Source organism: Vidua chalybeata, chromosome 30, assembly GCF_026979565.1.
Source record: "Vidua chalybeata isolate OUT-0048 chromosome 30, bVidCha1 merged haplotype, whole genome shotgun sequence".
Classification (NCBI taxonomy): Eukaryota; Metazoa; Chordata; class Aves; order Passeriformes; family Viduidae; genus Vidua; species Vidua chalybeata.
In genome coordinates this window covers 1,748,528-1,770,103 of record NC_071559.1, presented here as the reverse complement: position 1 = coordinate 1,770,103, position 21,576 = coordinate 1,748,528, and the positions used below count along the sequence as shown (strand labels likewise).

The window sequence follows — 21,576 nt, the reverse complement described above, 5'->3', positions numbered from 1 at the left end:
CCTTCCTGCCTCATCCCGGATCTTCCCGGCGCTTCCAGGACCTCCTGGGAGCTCAGGGAGGGGGTTCAGACCCTCCCAAGTCATCACCCAAACCCCCCCGGCGAGCTCTTGTGGTGTTTTTCCCAATATTCCCGTCATAAAATTGCAATATTCCCATATTTAATCCAAACATTACTGTGAGATCCTCGACTGTTCCAATATTTTTCCCAATATTCCCATCAGATCTTCCAAAATTCCCATATTTAGTCCAAACTTTCCAGTGACATCCTTGAATATTCCAATATTTTTCCCCAATATTCCCATCAGATCCTCCAATATTCCAATATTTTTCCAAATATTCCCATCAGATCCTCCAATATTCCAATATTCATCCCAAAATTCCTGCCAGATCCTCCAAAATTCCAATATTTGCCCCAAAATTCCTGCCAGATCCTCCAATATTCCCATCAGATCTTCCAAAATTCCAATATTTTTCCAAATACTCCTATCAGATCCTCCAATATTCCAGTATTTCCCCAAAATTCCCATCAGATCCTTCAATATTTTTCCCAATATTCCCATTACAGCCTCCAAAATTCCAGGATTTTGGATCTGGCGGTGTCCCCGGGGTGGAAATTCCAGGATTTTGGATCTGGGGTGGGAATTCTGGGATTTTGGCACTGATGCCATCCCTGGTTTGGAAATTCCGGGGTTTTGGAGCCCAGGGTTGTCCCTGGTTTGGAAATTCTGGGATTTCAGAGCCCAGGGGTGTCTCTGGTTTGGAAATTGCAGGATTTTGGAGTGTGGAACCATCCCTGGTTTGGAAATTCTGGGATTTTGGAGCCGGGGGTGTCCCTGGTTTGAAAATTCTGGGATTTCAGAGCCCAGGGCTATCACTGGGGTGGAAATTCCAGGATTTCAGAGCCTGGAACCATTCCTGGGGTGGGAGTTCTGGGATTTCAGAGCCCAGGGCTGTTCCTAGTTTGGAAATTCCAGGATTTCAGAGCCTGAAACCATCCCTGGGTTGGGAGTTCTGGGATTTCAGAGCCCAGGGCTGTTCCTAGTTTGGAAATTCCAGGATTTCAGAGCCTGGAACCATCCCTGGGGTGGGAGTTCTGGGATTTCAGAGCCCAGGGCTGTTCCTAGTTTGGAAATTCCAGGATTTCAGAGCCTGAAACAATCCCTGGGGTGGGAGTTCTGGGATTTCAGAGCCCAGGGCTGTTCCTAGTTTGGAAATTCCAGGATTTCAGAGCCTGAAACCATCCCTGGGTTGGGAGTTCTGGGATTTCAGAGCCCAGGGCTGTTCCTAGTTTGGAAATTCCAGGATTTCAGAGCCTGGAACCATCCCTGGGGTGGGAGTTCTGGGATTTTTTTGGATCTGGGGTGGGAATTGCGGGGTTTTGGGGCCTGGAATGTTCTGGAGCAGAGCAGAGCTCTCCCCTGCAGGCAGTGAGATCGACTGTGCTGACAAGTACGGCAATACCCCCCTGCACGTCGCTGCTAGATACGGCCACGAGCTGCTAATTAGTACATTAATGACCAATGGTGCTGACACTGCCAGGTGAGCCCTTCTGGAACCTTCTGAGGGGGGGCTGGGGTGGTCTGGGAGGGTCCTGGAAGGGTTTCCAGAACGTTCTGAGCTCCTGGAAGGGTTAATGAGATCTTCTGGGAGGGTCCTGGAAGGGTTTCCAGAATGTTCTGGCTCCTGGAAGGGTTCATGAGATCTTCTGAGAGGGTCCTGGAAGGGTTTCCAGAACGTTCTGAGCTCCTGGAAGGGTTCATGAGATCTTCTGAGAGGGTCCTGGAAGGGTTTCCAGAACGTTCTGAGCTCCTGGAAGGGTTCATGAGATCTTCTGGGAGGGTCCTGGAAGGGTTTCCAGAACGTTCTGAGCTCCTGGAAGGGTTCATGAGATCTTCTGAGAGGGTCCTGGAAGGGTTTCCAGAACGTTCTGAGCTCCTGGAAGGGTTCATGAGATCTTCTGGGAGGGTCCTGGAAGGGTTTCCAGAATGTTCTGAGCTCGTGGAAGGGTTCCCAAAGTGTCCTGAGAGGGTCCTGGAAGGGTTTCCAGGGTGTTCTGGGTCCTGGAAGGGCACCCAGAGTGTGCTGGGAGAGTCCTGGAAGGGTTTCCAGGATATTCTGGGTCCTGGAAGGGTTCCCAAAGTGTCCTGAGAGGGTCCTGGAAGGGTTTCCAGAATGTTCTGGGTTCTTGTTGAGTCCTGGAAGGGTTCTGGGGTGGCCTGGGCAGGTCCTGGAAGGGTTTCCAGGATATTCTGGGTCCTGGAAGGGTTTCCAGGGAGTCCTGGGCTGCTGCTGGGTCCTGGAAGGGTTCTGGGATGTTCTGGGTTCTGCAAGGGATCCAGTTTCCTAATTTCCAATCCGAACCTCCTTGGTGCAATTTGGGGCTGTTCCCTTTTGTCCTGTTGTTCCCTGGGAGCAAATCCCAGCTCCACCTCAGGGATGGGGACCCCAAACCTCCCTGGGCAGCTCCAAAGCCTGAGCAGCTTTTCCATGAGGAAATTCCTCCTGATGTCCACCCTGAACCTCTCCTGGAGGGATTTGGGGCTGCTCCCTCTTTTCCTGCTGTTCCCTGGGAACAAATCCCCATTCCTCTCTCCCATCAGGGAGTTGTGGGGTGGAAATTCCCCTCTGAGCCTCCCTTTCTCCAGGCAGTTCCAAAGCCTGAGCACCTTTTCCAGGAGGAAATTCCTCCTGATGTCCATCCTGAACCTCTCCTGGAGGGATTTGGGGCTGTTCCCTCTTTTCCTGCTGTTCCCTGAGAACAGATCCCCATTCTTCTCTCCCATCAGGGAGTTGTGGGGTGGAAATTCCCCTCGGAGCCTCCTTCCCTGCAGGCTGAGCCCCTTTCCCAGCTCCCTCAGGGCCTCTCCAGACCCTTGTCCTGCTGCTCCAGCCCTTCCCCAGCTCTGGCCACGCTCCAGCCCCTCGATGTCTGTGTGGCCGGGAGGGCCCAGGGCTGGACCCGGCACTGGGGGGGCCCAGCAGGACAAAAGAGCTGCCCAAGGAGCCAGAGACCCCAAAGAAGTTCCCAACCCTTCACAGAGGATCCATTTCCTCGCTGGCAGCCGCTTGAGCAGGGTTTTAATCCCAAAATTCCCGAGCCCAAACTCCTCCCTGCTCCCCCGCAGGCGCGGGATCCACGACATGTTCCCTCTGCACTTGGCCGTTCTCTTCGGATTCTCCGACTGTTGTCGCAAGCTGCTTTCCTCAGGTGACCCTCCCCGCCCTGCCCCCGTGCCAGCCACGCCCAGGTGACCCTTGGGGACGCCCAGGTGACCCCGCTGTCCCCTGTGCCACCCCCAGGTCAGTTGTACAGCATCGTGTCCTCGCTGAGCAACGAGCACGTGCTGAGCGCCGGCTTCGACATCAACACCCCCGACAACCTGGGCAGGACCTGTCTGCACGCTGCTGCTTCCGGAGGGTGGGGACATGGGGACATGGGGACACCTGGGGACATGGGGACACCTGGGCAGGACCTGTCTGCACGCTGCTGCTTCCGGAGGGTGGGGACATGGGGACACACCTGGGGACATGGGGACACCTGGGGACATGGGGACAGCCTGGGGACACCTGGGGACATGGGGACACACCTGGGGACATGGGGACAGCCTGGGGACACCTGGGGACAGCCTGGGGACACCTGGGGACATGGGGACACCTGGGGACATGGGGACTCAGGGACCCTGGGATAGCCTGGGGACAACCTGGGCAGGACCTGTCTGCACGCTGCTGCTTCCGGAGGGTGGGGACATGGGGACATGGGGACACCTGGGGACATGGGGACACCTGGGGACATGGGGACACACCTGGGGACATGGGGACACCTGGGGACACCTGGGGACATGGGGACAGCCTGGGGACAGCCTTGGGACAGCCTGGGGACATGGGGACAGCCTGGGGACACCTGGGGACATGGGGACAGCCTGGGGACATGGGGACACCTGGGGACATGGGGACAGCCTGGGGACACCTGGGGACAGCTGGGGAGATGGGGACAGCCTGGGGACAGCCTGGGGACATGGGGACAGCCTGGGGACACCCTGGGGACAGCCTGGGGACATGGGGACAGCCTGGGGACACCTGGGGACACCCTGGGGACACCCTGGGGACACCTGGGGACAGCTGGGGACACCTGGGGACAGCTGGGGAGATGGGGACAGCCTGGGGACAGCCTGGGGACAGCCTGGGGACATGGGGACAGCCTGGGGACATGGGGACACCCTGGGGACACCCTGGGGACATGGGGACAGTTGCTGCTCCCTGCTCTGAGCGAGGGCACGGACCTGCTCCCTGCGTGTGTGAGGGAGACGCTGCTGGTGGGGACACTTTGGCTGACATGGGGACATTTCTGGGTGCCATGGGGACACTCTGGGTGGCTGAGGGGCACTGGGGGACATGGTGACACTCTGGGGACATGGGGACATTTCTGGGTGGCATGGGGGACACTTCGGTTGTCTAAGGGTCACTTTGGGTGGCACGGGGACACTTTGGATGGCATGGGGACATTTCTGGGTGCCATGGGGACACTCCTCTGGGTGCCATGGGGACACTCCTCTGGGTGCCATGGGGACATTTCTGGGGACACGGGGACATTTCTGGGGACACGGGGACACTCTGGCTCTCTCCCTGCTGCAGGAACGTTGAATGTCTGAACCTGCTGCTGAGCAGCGGCGCTGACCTGAGGAGGAGGGACAAGTTTGGGAGGTGAGCGTTGGCACCCCCGGGGCCACCTGGGCGGGGACGCTCCCGGTGTCCCCAAATCCCAGAGCCACCAACGGCCCTGGGGGCTCCAAACCCCCCGCAGGTCCTGGAAGGGTTCCCAAAGTGTCCTGGAAGGGTTCCCAAAGAGTCCTGGAAGGGTCCTGGAAGAGTTCCCAAAGTGTCCTGGAAGTTCTTGGGGTGTTCTGGGAGGGTCCTGGAAGGGTTCTTGGGATGTCCTGGGCTCCTGCTGGGTCCTGGAAGTTTTTCCAGGATGTTCCAAGTTCCTGCTGGGTCCTGGAAGGTTGCCAGGTTGTCCTGGGAGAGTCCTGGAAGGGTTCCTGAGGTGTTATGGGAGTCCTAGAAGGGTTCTTGGGGTGTCCTGGGCTCCTGCTGGGTCCTGGCAGGGTTTTCAGGATGTTCTAAGCTCCTCCCAGGTCCTGGAAGGATTCTTGGGGTGTCCTGAGCTCCTGGTGGGTCCTGGAAGGGTTTCCAGGATGTTCCAAGTTCCTGCTGGGTCCTGGAAGGTTGCCAGGTTGTCCTGGGAGGGTCCTGGAAGGGTTTCCAGGGTGTTCTGGGTCCTGGAAGGATTTCCAGGCTGTTCTAAGCTTCTGCTGGTCCTGGAAGGGTTCTCGGTGTGTCTGTCCTGGGCTCCTGCTGGGTCCTGGAAGGGTTTTCAGGATGTTCTAGGTTCCTGGTAGGTCCTGGAAGGTTCCTAGGGTGTCTTGGAAGGGTTTCCAGGATGTTCTAAGCTCCTGCTGGTCCTGGAAGGGTTTCCAGGATATTCTACATTCCTGGTGGGTCCTGGAAGGTTCCTAGGGGGTCTTGGAAGGGTTTCCAGGACATTCTAAGCTCCTGCTGGTCCTGGAAGAGTTCTTGGGGTGTCCTGGGCTCCTGCAGGTCCTGGAAGGTCCCCAGGGTGGGTCCCTGAGGCCGTGCTGACCCCTTTGCCCCCTCCCCGTGTCCCCAGGACCCCCCTGCACTACGCGGCGGCCAACGGCAGCTACCAGTGCACGGTGACACTGGTGACAGCCGGGGCCGCCGTCAACGAGGCCGACGGCAAAGGCTGCACCCCCCTGCACTACGCGGCCGCCTCGGACACCTACCGCAGGTGAGCGGGCACCGCGGGCACCGCGGGCACCGCGGGCACGGGCACCGGCCTGGCCTGGCACTGGGGGGGCACCGCGGGCTTTGTCACCAGCCTGACGGGGCACTGGGGGGACACTCTGGGCATTGTCACCCACCTGACGTGGCGCTAATGGCACTGGGAGGGGCACCCTGGGCATTGTCACCAGCCTGACATGGCACTGGGGGGACACTCTGGGCATTGTCACCCGCCTGACATGGCACTAATGGCATTGGGGGGACACTCTGGGCATTGTCACCAGCCTGACGGGGCACTAACGGCACTGGGGGGACACTCTGGGCATTGTCACCCACCTGACATGGCACTAATGGCACTGGGGGGACACTCTGGGCATTGTCACCAGCCTGACTTGGCACTAATGGCACTGGGGGACACTCTGGGCATTGTCACCCACCTGACGGGGCACTGGGGGGACACTCTGGGCATTGTCACCCACCTGACATGGCACTAATGGCACTGGGGGGACACTCTGGGCATTGTCACCCACCTGATGGGGCACTGGGGGGACACTCTGGGCATTGTGACCCGCCTGACTTGGCACTAATGGCACTGGGGGGCACTCTGGGCATTGTCACCAGCCTGACGTGGCGCTAATGGCACTGGGAGGGGCACCCTGGGCATTGTCACCAGCCTGACATGGCACTGGGGGGACACTCTGGGCATTGTCACCCACCTGACATGGCACTAATGGCACTGGGGGGACACTCTGGGCATTGTCACCAGCCTGACTTGGCACTAATGGCACTGGGGGGACACTCTGGGCATTGTCACCAGCCTGACTTGGCACTAATGGCATTGGGGGGGCACTCTGGGCATTGTCACCAGCCTGACGTGGCGCTAATGGCACTGGGAGGGGCACCCTGGGCATTGTCACCCACCTGACATGGCACTAATGGCACTGGGGGGACACTCTGGGCATTGTCACCAGCCTGACGGGGCACTAATGGCACTGGGGGGACACTCTGGGCATTGTCACCAGCCTGACGTGGCGCTAATGGCACTGGGAGGGGCACCCTGGGCATTGTCACCAGCCTGACGGGGCACTGGGGGGACACTCTGGGCATTGTCACCCACCTGACATGGCACTAATGGCACTGGGGGGACACTCTGGGCATTGTCACCCACCTGACGGGGCACTGGGGGGACACTCTGGGCATTGTCACCCACCTGACATGGCACTAATGGCACTGGGGGGACACTCTGGGCATTGTCACCAGCCTGACGGGGCACTAATGGCACTGGGAGGGGCACCCTGGGCATTGTCACCAGCCTGACATGGCACTGGGGGGACACTCTGGGCATTGTCACCCACCTGACATGGCACTAATGGCACTGGGGGGACACTCTGGGCATTGTCACCAGCCTGACTTGGCACTAATGGCACTGGGGGACACTCTGGGCATTGTCACCCACCTGACGGGGCACTGGGGGGACACTCTGGGCATTGTCACCCACCTGATGGGGCACTGGGGGGACACTCTGGGCATTGTGACCCGCCTGACTTGGCACTAATGGCACTGGGGGGCACTCTGGGCATTGTCACCAGCCTGACGGGGCACTAATGGCACTGGGGGGCACTCTGGGCATTGTCACCAGCCTGACATGGCACTAATGGCACTGGGGGGACACTCTGGGCATTGTCACCAGCCTGACGGGGCACTAATGGCACTGGGGGGACACTCTGGGCATTGTCACCCACCTGACGTGGCGCTAATGGCACTGGGAGGGGCACCCTGGGCATTGTCACCAGCCTGACATGGCACTGGGGGGACACTCTGGGCATTGTCACCCACCTGACATGGCACTAATGGCACTGGGGGGACACTCTGGGCATTGTCACCAGCCTGACTTGGCACTAATGGCACTGGGGGGACACTCTGGGCATTGTCACCAGCCTGACTTGGCACTAATGGCATTGGGGGGGCACTCTGGGCATTGTCACCAGCCTGACGTGGCGCTAATGGCACTGGGAGGGGCACCCTGGGCATTGTCACCCACCTGACATGGCACTAATGGCACTGGGGGGACACTCTGGGCATTGTCACCAGCCTGACGGGGCACTAATGGCACTGGGAGGGGCACTCTGGGCATTGTCACCAGCCTGACATGGCACTGGGGGGGGCACCGCGGGCTTTGTCACCAGCCTGGCGTGGCACTAATGGCATTGGGGGGACACTCTGGGCATTGTCACCAGCCTGACATGGCACTAATGGCACTGGGAGTGGTACTGCAGGCATTGCCACCAGCCTGACATGGCACTGGGGGGTCACCCTGGGCATTGTCACCAGCCTGACATGGCACTAATGGCACTGGGGGTGGCACCATGGGCATTGTCACCAACCCGAGGTGGCACTGGGGGTGTCCCTGTGGGCACTGTCACCAACTTGGGGTGGCACCCTGGGCACTGTCACCCACCTGTGGTGGCACTGGGGGTGGCACCCTGGGCACTGTCACCCACCTGTGGTGGCACTGGTGGCACTGGGGGTGTCCCTGTGGGCACTGTCACCAACTTGGGGTGGCACCCTGGGCACTGTCACCCACCTGTGGTGGCACTGGGGGTGTCCCCATGGGCACTGTCACCCACCCGGTGACATTTCAGAGCTGAGGCTCACTCAGGAGCCAGCGAGGAGGAGCCCCTGAAGGAGTCCAGGCTGAAGGAGGCGTTCTTGTGAGTGCTGGGATGGACTGGGAATGGACTGGGAATTTACTGGGAATTCCATGGGTGTGGACTGGGAATGGACTGGGATTTAACTGGGAATGGACTGGGAATTCCATGGGTATGAACTGGGAATGAACTGGGAGTTCAATGGGAGTTCAGTGGGAATTAACTGAGCTTTAACTGGGAATGGACTGGGAATTTACTGGAATTCCATGGGAATGGACTGGGATTTAACTGGGAATGGACTGGGAACAGACTGAAAATTCAAGGGAATTTAATAGGAATTCACTGGGAATTTACTGGGTATTCCATGGGAGTGGACTGGGATTTAACTGGGAATGGATGGGAATGGACTGGGAACAGACTGGGAATTTACTGGGAATTCAGTGGGAATGGACTGGCAATTCAATGGGAATTTACTGGGAATAGACTGGGAATTTACTGGGAATTCAATGGGAATTTACTGGGAATGGACTGGGAATTTGATGGTAATTTAAGTGAGTTTGCTAAATTTTACTGGGAATATTGCTGGGAATCTGACAGCAACTTTGCTGGGGATTTACTGAGAATTTCCTGAAATTTTACTGGGAATTTTCCTGGAAATCTGCTGGGAAATTCCTCCCTGCAGATCCTCAGGGAGAAGGAACCACATGCTGTCATTCCGGGCCAAACCCACCCCTCCCTTCCAGCACCCTCTGTGGGATTTTGGGGCTTTCCCTACAGATTTTCCAACCTTTTCCTTAATTTTTGGGGTTTTTTTTTGTTTTTTTTTTTTTTGGCCTCTTTCCCAATTGCAGCTGTTTGGAATTCCTGCTGGACAACGGTGCTGACCCCTCCCTGCGGGACAAGCAGGGCTACACCGCCGTCCACTACGCGGCCGCCTACGGCAACCGGCAGAACCTCGAGCTGGTGAGGGCTCCAGGAGAGGGGAGAGCACCCAGGAAAAGGGGGGAAATCATCCAGGAAAAGGGGGGAAATCATCCAGGAAAAGGGGGGAAATCATCCAGGAAATGAGGGGAAATCATCCAGGAAATGAGGGGAAATCATGCAGGAAAAGGGGGGAAATAATCCAGGAAATGAGGGGAAATCATGCAGGAAAAGGGGGGGAATCATTCAGAAATTGAGGGGAAATCATGCAGGAAATGAGGGGAAATCATCCAGGAAAAGGGGGAAAATCATCCAGGAAATGAGGGGAAATCATCCAGGAAAAGGGGGAAAATCATCCAGGAATTGAGGGGAAATCATCCAGGAAATGAGGGGAAATCATCCAGGAAAAGGGGGGAAATCATCCAGGAAATGAGGGGAAATCATGCAGGAAAAGGGGGGAAATAATCCAGGAAATGAGGGGAAATCATGCAGGAAAAGGGGGGGAATCATTCAGAAATTGAGGGGAAATCATGCAGGAAATGAGGGGAAATCATCCAGGAAATGAGGGGAAATCATGCAGGAAATGAGGGGAAATCATCCAGGAAAAGGGGGAAAATCATCCAGGAAATGAGGGGAAATCATCCAGGAAAAGGGGGAAAATCATCCAGGAATTGAGGGGAAATCATCCAGGAAATGAGGGGAAATCATCCAGGAAAAGGGGGGAAATCATCCAGGAAATGAGGGGAAATCATGCAGGAAAAGGGGGAAAATCATCCAGGAAATGAGGGGAAATCATGCAGGAAAAGGGGGGAAATCATCCAGGAAATGAGGGGAAATCATCCAGGAAAAGGGGGAAAATCATGCAGGAAAAGGGGGGAAATCATCCAGGAAATGAGGGGAAATCATCCAGGAAAAGGGGGGAAATCATCCAGGAAATGAGGGGAAATCATGCAGGAAAAGGGGGAAAATCATCCAGGAAATGAGGGGAAATAATCCAGGAAAAGGGGGGAAATCATCCAGGAATTGAGGGGAAATCATCCAGGAAATGAGGGGAAATCATCCAGGAAAAGGGGGAAAATCATGCAGGAAAAGGGGGGAAATCATCCAGGAAATGAGGGGAAATCATGCAGGAAAAGGGGGAAAATCATCCAGGAAATGAGGGGAAATCATGCAGGAAAAGGGGGAAAATCATCCAGGAATTGAGGGGAAATCATCCAGGAAATGAGGGGAAATCATCCAGGAAAAGGGGGGAAATCATCCAGGAAATGAGGGGAAATCATGCAGGAAAAGGGGGGAAATAATCCAGGAAATGAGGGGAAATCATGCAGGAAAAGGGGGGAAATCATCCAGGAAATGAGGGGAAATCCCCCAGGAAAAAAAAAAGAAAATTGCCAGAAAAAAAAGAGGGAGAATCTGAGCTGGAGAGAAAATTTGACCTGAGAGAAAAGCGGGGAATACGAGGCAGGGAAAATGGGATTTTTGGGAAAAATGGGATTTTTGGGATAGCAGCAGCCCCAGGCAGGTCAGGGATGGGATGTCTCATCCCTGGTTTTTGGGAGGTTTTGGGGTTTTGGGGAGTTTTGAGAGGTTTTGGGGTTTTTGGGAGGTTTTACAGTTTTGGGGTTTTTGGGAGGTTTTGGGGTTTTTGGGAGGTTTTGGGGTCGGGATTTTTGCCCTTCTGCAGCTCAGGGTGGGGTGGGAAACCTCGGGATCAGTTCAGGATTTGGGGTTTTGCCCTTGCAGCTCCTGGAAATGTCCTTTAACTGCCTGGAGGATGTGGAAAGCACCGTTCCAGTCAGCCCTTTGCACTTAGCTGTGAGTTCCTACGGGTCCTGGAAGGGTTCCTGAGGTGTCCTGGGAGGGTCCTGGAAGGGTTCTCAGGGTGTTCTGGGTCCTGGAAGGGTTCAGGGACCTGGAAGGGTTCCTGAAATGTTCTGGGCTCCTGCTGGGTCCTGCACGGGTTCTCAAAGTGTCCTGGGAAGGTCCTGGAAGGGTTCTCAGGGTGTTGTGGGTCCTGGAAGGGTTCAGGGACCTGGAAGGGTTCCTGAGATGTTCTGGGAGGGTCCTGGAAGGGTTCTCAGGGTGTTCTGGGTCCTGGAAGGGTTCAGGGACCTGGAAGGGTTCCTGAAATGTTCTGGGCTCCTGCTGGGTCCTGCACGGGTTCTCAAAGTGTCCTGGGAAGGTCCTGGAAGGGTTCTCAGGGTGTTGTGGGTCCTGGAAGGGTTCAGGGACCTGGAAGGGTTCCTGAGATGTTCTGGGAGGGTCCTGGAAGGGTTCTCAGGGTGTTCTGGGTCCTGGAAGGGTTCAGGGACCTGGAAGGGTTCCTGAGATGTTCTGGGCTCCTGCTGGGTCCTGCACGGGTTCTCAAAGTGTCCTGGGAAGGTCCTGGAAGGGTTCTCAGGGTGTTCTGGGTCCTGGAAGGGTTCAGGGACCTGGAAGGGTTCCTGAAATGTTCTGGGAGGGTCCTGGAAGGGTTCTCAGGGTGTTCTGGGTCCTGGAAGGGTTCAGGGACCTGGAAGGGTTCCTGAGATGTTCTGGGCTCCTGCTGGGTCCTGCACGGGTTCTCAAAGTGTCCTGGGAAGGTCCTGGAAGGGTTCTCAGGGTGTTCTGGGTCCTGGAAGGGTTCTTGTGGTGTTCTGGGAGTGTCCTGGAAGGGTTCTGGAGGAGATATTTCTGGTGGGGACATTTCTGGGTGCTTAGGGGGTACTTTGGGAGACACTTCTGGGTGCCTGGGGGACACTCTGGTTACCTGAGGGACACTTTGAGTGCCTGGGGGACACTCTGAGTACCTGAGGGACACTCTGAGCACTTCAGGGACATTTTGGGTGCCTGGGGTACACTCCTGCTTACCTGAAGAACATTTTGGGTACCTGAGGGACACTTTGAGACCTGAGGGACACTCTGCTTACCTGGGTGACACTTTGGGTGCCTGAGGGACACTTTGGGTGCCTGAGGGACACTTTGGGTGCCTGGGTGACACTCTGGGTGCCTGAGGGACACTTTGGGTGCCTGGGGGACATTTCTGGTTGCCTGAGGGACATTTTGGTTATCCCTCAGATACTCAAGAGTATCTGGTGTATCTGATATTTCTGGTGGGGACATTTCTGGGTGCTTAGGGGGTACTTTGGGAGACCTTTCTGGCTGCCTGAGGGACACTTTGGGTGCCTAGGGGACATTTCTGGGTGCCTGAGGGACACTTTGAGTGCCTGGGTGACACTCTGGGTGCCTGAGGGACACTTTGGGTGCCTGGGGGACATTTCTGGTTGCCTGAGGGACATTTTGGGTACCTGAGTGACACTCTGAGTATCTGAGGGACACTTTGGTTACCTGGGAGACCTTTCTGGGTGCCTGAGGGACACTTTGGGTGCCTGGGTGACACTCTGGGTGCCTGAAGGACACTTTGGGTGCCTGGGGGACATTTCTGGTTGCCTGAGGGACATTTTGGGTACCTGAGTGACACTCTGAGTATCTGAGGGACACTTTGGTTACCTGGGAGACCTTTCTGGGTGCCTGAGGGACACTTTGGGTACCTGAGCAGCACCCTGGGCACCACTTCCCCCTGCCAGCTGGGTGTCCCACGAGCCGTGACCTGTGTCCCCTGTGTCCCCTGTGTCCCCTGTGTCCCCTGTGTCCCCTGTGTCCCCTGTCCCCAGGCCTACAATGGTCACTGTGAAGCCCTCAAGGCGCTGGCCGAGACGCTGGTGAACCTGGACGTGCCGGACCACAAGGGCCGCACCGCGCTCTACCTGGCCACGGAGCGCGGCGCCAGCGAGTGCGTGCAGGTGGGTTGGGGTGCCCTTGGGGGTCCCCCGGGGGTCCCCAGGGTGGGGAGACTCCACACGGCTCCTGAGGGTGCTAATTAGGTGAGGGTTAATTGGGGGTGATACCCCCAGGAGCAGCGTGGTTTCTGAGGGAGAGGCAGAGAGGGGCCAAGAGGCAGCACAGACACAACGATCTCAAGCTGAGTCAAGGGAAATCGAGGCTGGATATCAGGAAAAAGTTTTTACAGAAAGAGTGATCAAGTTCTGGAAGGTGATAAAGTTCTGGAAAGTTCTGCCCAGGGAGGTGGTGGATTCACCGTCCCTGGGTGGGTTTAAAACAAGCCTGGATGTGGCACTGGGTGCCAGGGTGACACTGGGTGCCTTTAAAAATCAAGGGAACAGGTAGCAGCAAGGAGACTCCACACGGCTCCTGAGGGTGCTAATTAGGTGAGGGTTAATTGGGGGTGATACCCCCAGGAGCAGCGTGGTTTCTGAGGGAGAAGGGGGAAAAGGGGAGAGGCAGAGAGGAGCCAAGAGGCAGCACAGACACAACCAGAGCTCACAGTGTCAAGCTGTGCCAAGGGAAATTGAGGTTGGATATCAGGAAAAAGTTTTTACAGAAAGAGTGATCAAGTTCTGGAAGGTGATAAAGTTCTGGAAAGTTCTGCCCAGGGAGGTGGTGGATTCACCATGCCTGGGTGGGTTTAAAACAAGCCTGGATGTGGCACTGGGTGCCAGGGTGACACTGGGTGCCTTTAAAAATCAAGGCAACAGACAGCAGCAAGGAGACTCCACACGGCTCCTGAGGGTGCTAATTAGGTGAGGGTTAATTGGGGGTGATACCCCCAGGAGCAGCGTGGTTTCTGAGGGAGAAGGGGGAAAAGGGGAGAGGCAGAGAGGAGCCAAGAGGCAGCACAGACACAACCAGAGCTCACAGTGTCAAGCTGTGCCAAGGGAAATTGAGGTTGGATATCAGGAAAAAGTTTTTACAGAAAGAGTGATCAAGTTCTGGAAGGTGATAAAGTTCTGGAAAGTTCTGCCCAGGGAGGTGGTGGATTCACCGTCCCTGGGTGGGTTTAAAACAAGCCTGGATGTGGCACTGGGTGCCAGGGTGACACTGGGTGCCTTTAAAAATCAAGGGAACAGGTAGCAGCAAGGAGACTCCACACGGCTCCTGAGGGTGCTAATTAGGTGAGGGTTAATTGGGGGTGATACCCCCAGGAGCAGCGTGGTTTCTGAGGGAGAGGGGGGGGAAAAAGGGGAAAAGGGGAGGGGAAAACGGGGAGGGGAAGAGAGGGGCCAAGAGGCAGCACTGACACAACGATCTCAAGCTGAGTCAAGGGAAATTGAGGTTGGATGTCAGGAAAAAGTTTTTACAGAAAGAGTGATCAAGTTCTGGAATGTTCTGCCTGGGGAAGTGGTGGAGTCACCATCCCTGGGTGGGTTTAAAACAAGCCTGGATGTGGCACTGGGTGCCTCTAAAAATCAAGGCAACAGACAGCAGCAGGCAGGCAAGGAGGTTAGGAAAGGAAAGAAAAAGAACTAAAAAAAGCAAACTTTTTTTTTCTGACTCCACTATATATAGCATAGCAAAAGTGGCAGTGGATTGGAAGGGGAAATTGCCAGCTCTCCAACCACACTGGGCAAACCAGCAGTCCATCAGTTCTCTCCACCCACAAAGAATGCAAAACAATCACTGTTTATATGAACAGCGCTGAGAACTGCAGTAGAAATTTGTAAACACCAGAAAGCATTAAAATCTTCTAAAAGAACTTCAAAACTCTCAAAAAAAACCCCAAAGCAATAGGGGAGGATCACAGGCTTGGAATAAACTGTACAGTTTTGAGGGGTGAGGATCCCAGGCTTGGAATAAACTGTACAATTTCAAGGTTTGAGGATCCCAGGCTTGGAAAAAACTACAATTTCGAGGTTTGAGGATCACAGGCTTGGAATAAATTGTACAACTTTGAGGGGTGAGGATCACAAGCTTGGAATAAACTGTACAATTTTAAAGTGTGAGACAGAGCACACCATTTAATTAAAATGTTACACCACACAGGTGCTCACCAGCCACGGCGCCTCCGCCCTGGTCACGGAGAGGAAGAGGAATTGGACGCCTCTCCACGCTGCAGGTGGCACACGGGGATGGGGACAGGGCCCTGCAGAACCCAAAACCCCCGAGGGATGAGTCTCTTCCAGAGGGGTTGGGGGTTTCTGGCTTGTCATGCTTTTTTTCTTGTCCCTCTTCCTCATCCCTCTTTTGCTCATCTCTTTTTTATTTGTCCCTCTCTGCCTTATCCCTCTTTTCTTCATCCCTGTTTTCCTCGTGCCTCTTTTCTCGTCCACATTTTTCTAATTTCTCTTTTCCTCATCCCTTTTTCCTCATCCTTCTTTACATTGTTTCTCTTTATCTCATCTCTTTTCCTTATCCCTTTTTTCCTCCTCCCTCTTTTCCTCATCCAATTTTTCTCATCTCTTTTCCTTGTTTCTCTTTTCCTCCTCCCTCTTTACCTTGTTTCTCTTTATCTCATCTCTTTTCCTCCTCCCTCTTTTCCTTCTCCCTCTTTTCCTCCTCCCATTTTCCTCATCCCATTTTTCCTCATCTCTCTTTACCTTGTTTCTCTTTATCTCATCTCTTTTCCTCCTCCCATTTTTCCTCCTCCCTCTTTTCCTCATCCAATTTTTCTCATCTCTTTTCCTTGTTTCTCTTTTCCTCCTCCCTCTTTACCTTCTTTCTCTTTATCTCATCTCTTCTCCTCATCCCTTTTTTCCTCCTTCCTCTTTTCCTCATCACTTTTCCTCCTCCCATTTTCCTCATCCCTCTTTTCCTCATCTCTCTTTACCTTGTTTCTCTTTATCTCATTTCTTTTCCTCATCCCTTTTTTCCTCCTTCCTCTTTTCCTCATCACTTTTCCTCCTCCCATTTTCCTCATCCCATTTTTCCTCATCCCTCTTTTCCTCATCTCTCTTTACCTTGTTTCTCTTTTATCTCATCTCTTTTCCTCCTCCCATTTTTCCTGCTCCCCTTTCCCCGTTCCTGTGCCCAGCTGCCAACGGGAACACGGATTCCCTGCACCTCCTGATCGACAGCGGGGAGTGCGCGGACATCACCGACGTCATGGACATCCACGGCCAGTGAGTGTCCCTGGGGGCCACCAAAGCCACCTGGGCGAGGGAGGGGAATCTGCTGGAAGGTCCCAGCTTGAGATCAGGACCAGGAAAGGTCCCTCACCAAACTCCAGCACAGGCAGAACGGGCTGGAATTTGGGATGTTCATTGAGTTAATTGGGTTTATCGGTGCTAAAATCACGGCGGGATAACAAGAGGGAAAACACTTCCAAAGTTGCTCCTCCTGACTCTTCCCAGCTCTTCTGCTCCTTCCCGAGGGTGAAGGGACATGGGAGCGGGGTGCTGTGCTGGGTTCATCCCACGTCCTCTGCACAAGAACCTTCCACTTTTTCCTGCTTAAATATCTTATCCCAGAGGTGTCACCACCATCCTAAATGTCCCTCACCACCATTCCCAATTGTCCCTCTCCACCATTCCTGTGTCCCTCACCCCCATTCCTGTGTCACTCACCATTCCTGATTGTCCCTCATCCCCATCACTGATTGTCCCTCACCACCATTCCTGATTGTCCCTCATCCCCATCACTGATTGTCCCTCACCACCATTCCCAATTGTCCCTCACCCCCATTCCTGTGTCTCTCATCCCCATTCCTGTGTCACTCACCATTCCTGATTGTCCCTCATCCCCATTCCTGTGTCTCTCACCACCATCCCTGATTGTCCCTCACTATCTTAAGTGTCCTTCACCACCATTCCGAATTGTCCCTCACCCCCATTCCTGATTATCCCTCACCCCCATTCCTGATTATCCCTCATCCCCATTCCTGATTATCCCTCACCCCCATTCCTGTGTCCCTCACCCCCATTCCTGTGTCCCTCACCCCCATTCCTGTGTCCCTCATTCCCAACTGTCCCAGAAGCAGATCTGGAATTCCAACCATCTTGGAATTACCTCTGCTGTACCCATGGGAACCTTCCAGACCCTTCCCCAAACCCAGCCCTGCCCTGCCAGCCCCTGCAGGCTCTCCGTGGGTTCCGTGAGCTCTCCGTGCCCGTCCCAGCTGCCCTTGTCCCTCCCCAGGACCCCGCTGATGCTGGCCATCATGAACGGCCACGTGGACTGTGTCCACCTCCTGCTGGACAAGGGATCCACGGCCGACGCCGCCGACAAGAGGGGCCGGACCGCCCTGCACCGAGGGGTGAGTGGGGGGGTGACCCTGCACCGAGGGGTGAGTGGGGGTCACTCCAGCACCGAGGGGTGAGTGGGGGTCACCTCTGTACCGAGGGGTGAGTGGGGGGTGACCCTGCACCGAGGGGTGAGTGGGGGTCACTCCAGCACCGAGGGGTGAGTGGGGGTCACCTCTGTACCGAGGGGTGAGTGGGGGGTGACCCTGCACCGAGGGGTGAGTGGGGGTCACTCCAGCACCGAGGGGTGAGTGGGGGGTCCTGGACCCCCCTCAGCTGGGCTGGGTCCCCTTCTGACCCAGGATGGTCACCCCAGCACCAAGGGGTGAGTGGGGGGTGACCCAGCACCGAGGGGTGAGTGGGGGGTCCTGGACACCCGCTGGGCTGGGCTGGGTATATATGTATATATGTATATATACATATATAAAATATATATAAAATATATATATAAAATATATAAAATATAAAATATAAATATATAAAATATAAAATATATATAAATATAAATATACAAATATATAAATATATATACAATATATACACAATATATATAAATATAAATATACAAATATAAAATATATATATATATGTATATGTATATGTACCTAAGTCCTAAGGCAGGCAGCTCAGCCAGCACAGACCCTAGATAATATACAAAAATATTAAAAATAAAAAGTATATGAATAAAACCCTGAATGCTGAGGCAGGCAGCGCAGAACCTAGATAATATACAAAAATATATTTAAGAAATGTATATATATATATATAAAAACCTGAATGCTGAGGCAGCCAGCACAGAACCCAGATAATATACAAAAATATTTTAGAAAAAAGTATATAAATAAACCCCTGGATGCTGAGGCAGGCAGCCCAGAACCTAGATAATATACAAAAATATTTTTTAAAAAAGTATATAAATGAAACCCTGGATGCTGAGGCGGGCAGCACAGAACCTAGATAATACACAAAAATACTAAAAATAAAAAGTATCTATATATAAAAACCTGAATGCTGAGGCAGGCACCACATAACCTGGATAATATACAAAAATATTTTTTAAAAAAGTACATAATAAAGCCCTGGATGCTGAGGCGGGCAGCACAGAACCTCAGATAGATAATATACAAAAATATTAAAAATTAAAAGTATCTAAATAAACCCTTGGGTGCCGAGGCGGGCAGCACAGAACCCAGATAATACACAAAAATATATTTTAAAAATGTATATATAAATGAACCCCTGGGTGGCGAGGCGGGCAGCACAGAACCCAGATAACACACAAAAATATATTTTAAAAATGTATATATAAATGAACCCCTGGGTGCTGAGGCGGGCAGCACAGAACCTCAGATAGATAATATACAAAAATATTAAAAATTAAAAGTATCTAAATAAATCCCTGGATGCTGAGGCGGGCAGCACAGAACCCAGATAATATACAAAAATATTTTTTAAAAATGTATATATAAGTAAACCCCTGGGTGCTGAGGCGGGCAGCACAGAACCCGGATAATATACAAAAATATATTTAAAAAATGTATATCTAAATGAACCCCTGGGTGCTGAGGCGGGCAGCACAGAACCTCAGATAGATAATATACAAAAATATTAAAAATTAAAAGTATCTAAATAAATCCCTGGATGCTGAGGTGGGCAGCACAGAACCCAGATAACACACAAAAATATATTTAAAAAATGTATATCTAAATGAACCCCTGGGTGGCGAGGCGGGCAGCACAGAACCCAGATAATACACAAAACTATTAAAAATAACAAGTATATAAATGAACCCCTGGGTGGCGAGGCGGGCGGCCGCGCCCGGCTAACCGAGGCGCTGAGCGGCAGGAGCAGAGCGAGTGGCAGGGGCAGAGCGAGCGGCAGGGGCAGAGCGAGCGGCAGGGGCAGAGCGCTGTGGCTGTGCCCGCAGGCCGTGACGGGCTGCGAGGATTGCCTGGCCGCCCTGCTGGACCACGATGCCTTCGTCCTGTGCCGGGACTTCAAGGGCCGGACCCCGATCCACTTCGCCTCGGCCTGCGGGCACCTGGAGGTGCTGCGGACGCTGCTGCGCGCGGCGCTCTCCACCGACCCGCTGGACGCCGTGGTGGACTACAGCGGCTACTCGCCCATGCACTGGGCTTCCTACAGCGGTGAGTGCACGGGAGGAGTTCCCTGTGTGGCTACTTGCCCATGCACTGGGCTTCCTACAGCGGTGAGTGCACGGGAGGAGTCCCTGTGCACAGCTCGCCCATGCTCTAGTGGGGATTGTTGTGCGGGTGTCTGACCACGTCTGCCTCCGGGTCACGAGGGTGAAGGATGGGCTTCATTCAAAGTACCCTGGGTTATCCGGGATGTAGTAAGCTCTCTTTAAGTAGTGTGTTAATATTATAATGTGGATTATAATGGTATGGTATGATATGATATGATATGATATGATATGATATGATATGATATGATGTGATATAATTTATTTATATCATATCATATCATATCATATCATATCATATCATATCATATCATATATTATATTATATTATATTATATTATATTATATTATATTATATTATATCATATTATACCATATTATACCATATTATAGCATATATCATATCATATCATATCATAATTTGATGACGTCTGCCTCCGGATCAGAAGGGTGAAGGATCTCCTTCATTAAAAGTATCCTGTGTTATCCAGGATGTAATAAGCTCTCTTTAAATAGTGTGTTAATATTATAATGTGGATTATTATGATATGATATTTATTATATTATATTATATTATATTATATTATATTATATTATATTATATTATATTATATTATATTATATTATATTATATCTTATATCTTATATCATATATCATATATCTTATATCTTATATCATATCATATCAATTTTGATGATGTCTGCCTCCAGATCAGAAGGGTGAAGGATCTCCTTTATTAAAAGTATCCTGTGTTATCCAGGATGTAATAAGCTCTCTTTAGATAGTCTATTAATATTATAATGTGGATTATTATGTTGTTATCTGATGATGTCTGCCTCCAGATCACAAGGCTGAAGGATCTCCTTCCTTAAAAGTATACTGGGTTATCTGGGATGTAATAAGCTCTCTTTAGATAGCGTGTTAATATAGTAATGTGGATTATTATATTATTATTTTACGATGTCTGCCTCTGGATCAGAAGGGTGAAGGATCTCCTTCCTTAAAAGTGGCCCTCAGGGCTGGGGGTCACTCCCAGCTTGGACTCGACGCTCTGGGAGGGCTTTTCCAGCCTCTGGGATTTTGGGATTTAGGGAAAAACTGCTCCAACTGCTGTTGCTCTCTCCTCAGGGCACGAAGATTGTCTTGAATTGTTACTTGAACACAACCCGTTTGCGTACCTAGAAGGAAACCCCTTTACTCCATTGCACTGTGCAGTGTAAGTGACACCCCAAAATAATCCCGGGGCTTGGAGTCCCTGGGATGGGCTGAAAGGGGAATTTTACCCAAAAATAATTCCAACAATTCCAGGCCTTGGAGCCCCTGAAAGGGCTGTTCTACCCCAAAAATAACTCCAGGTCTTGGAACCTCTGGGATGGGCTGAAAGGGGAATTTTACCCAAAAATAATTCCAACTATTCCAGGCCTTGGAGCCCCTGGGATGGTCTGAAAGGGGAATTTTACCCAAAAATAATTCCAATAATTCATAGCCTTGGAGCCCCTGAAAGGGCTGTTCTACCCCAAAAATAACTCCAGGCCTTGGAGCCTCTGGGATGGGCTGAAATAGGAATTTTACCCCAAAAATAACTCAAATAATTCCAGGCCTTGGAACCTCTGGGATGGGTTGAAAGGGGAATTTTACCCAAAAATAATTCCAATAATTCAAAGCCTTGGAGCCCCTGAAAGGGCTGTTCTACCCCAAAAATAACTCCAGGTGTTGGAACCTCTGGGATGGGCTGAAAGGGGAGTTTTACCCCAAAACCAATTCCAGGCTTTGGAACCCCTGTAAGGGGAATTTTACCCCAAAAAATAACTCCAACAATTCCACATCTAATTCCCCTGGGATGGGCTGAAAGGGGAGATTTACCCCAAAAATTATTTCAGGCCTTGGGCTCAGTGGGATGTGCAAAAGGGGATATTTTACCCAATGGATAATTCCAGGCTTTGGAGTCCCCCAAAAGGGGAGTTTCACCCTAAATATCTGCAGGCCCT

At 52.7% G+C, this 21,576-nt stretch overlaps 1 protein-coding gene across 1 annotated transcript in view; it reads left to right on the top strand.

Moving 5' to 3' along the window:
* Positions 1-21,576, top strand: part of ANKRD52 (ankyrin repeat domain 52) — a 50,903-nt gene that overhangs the window by 13,861 nt on the left and 15,466 nt on the right. Inside the window, exons 10-23 of the mRNA XM_053967438.1 lie at positions 1,426-1,540; positions 3,127-3,209; positions 3,302-3,419; positions 4,634-4,702; positions 5,667-5,807; positions 8,443-8,511; positions 9,300-9,411; positions 11,113-11,184; positions 13,023-13,151; positions 15,190-15,262; positions 16,178-16,265; positions 17,281-17,398; positions 19,312-19,531; positions 20,717-20,804. Of these exons, the coding sequence (XP_053823413.1) occupies positions 1,426-1,540; positions 3,127-3,209; positions 3,302-3,419; positions 4,634-4,702; positions 5,667-5,807; positions 8,443-8,511; positions 9,300-9,411; positions 11,113-11,184; positions 13,023-13,151; positions 15,190-15,262; positions 16,178-16,265; positions 17,281-17,398; positions 19,312-19,531; positions 20,717-20,804 (1,495 nt within the window). The remainder of the gene's footprint in view (positions 1-1,425; positions 1,541-3,126; positions 3,210-3,301; positions 3,420-4,633; positions 4,703-5,666; positions 5,808-8,442; positions 8,512-9,299; positions 9,412-11,112; positions 11,185-13,022; positions 13,152-15,189; positions 15,263-16,177; positions 16,266-17,280; positions 17,399-19,311; positions 19,532-20,716; positions 20,805-21,576) is intronic.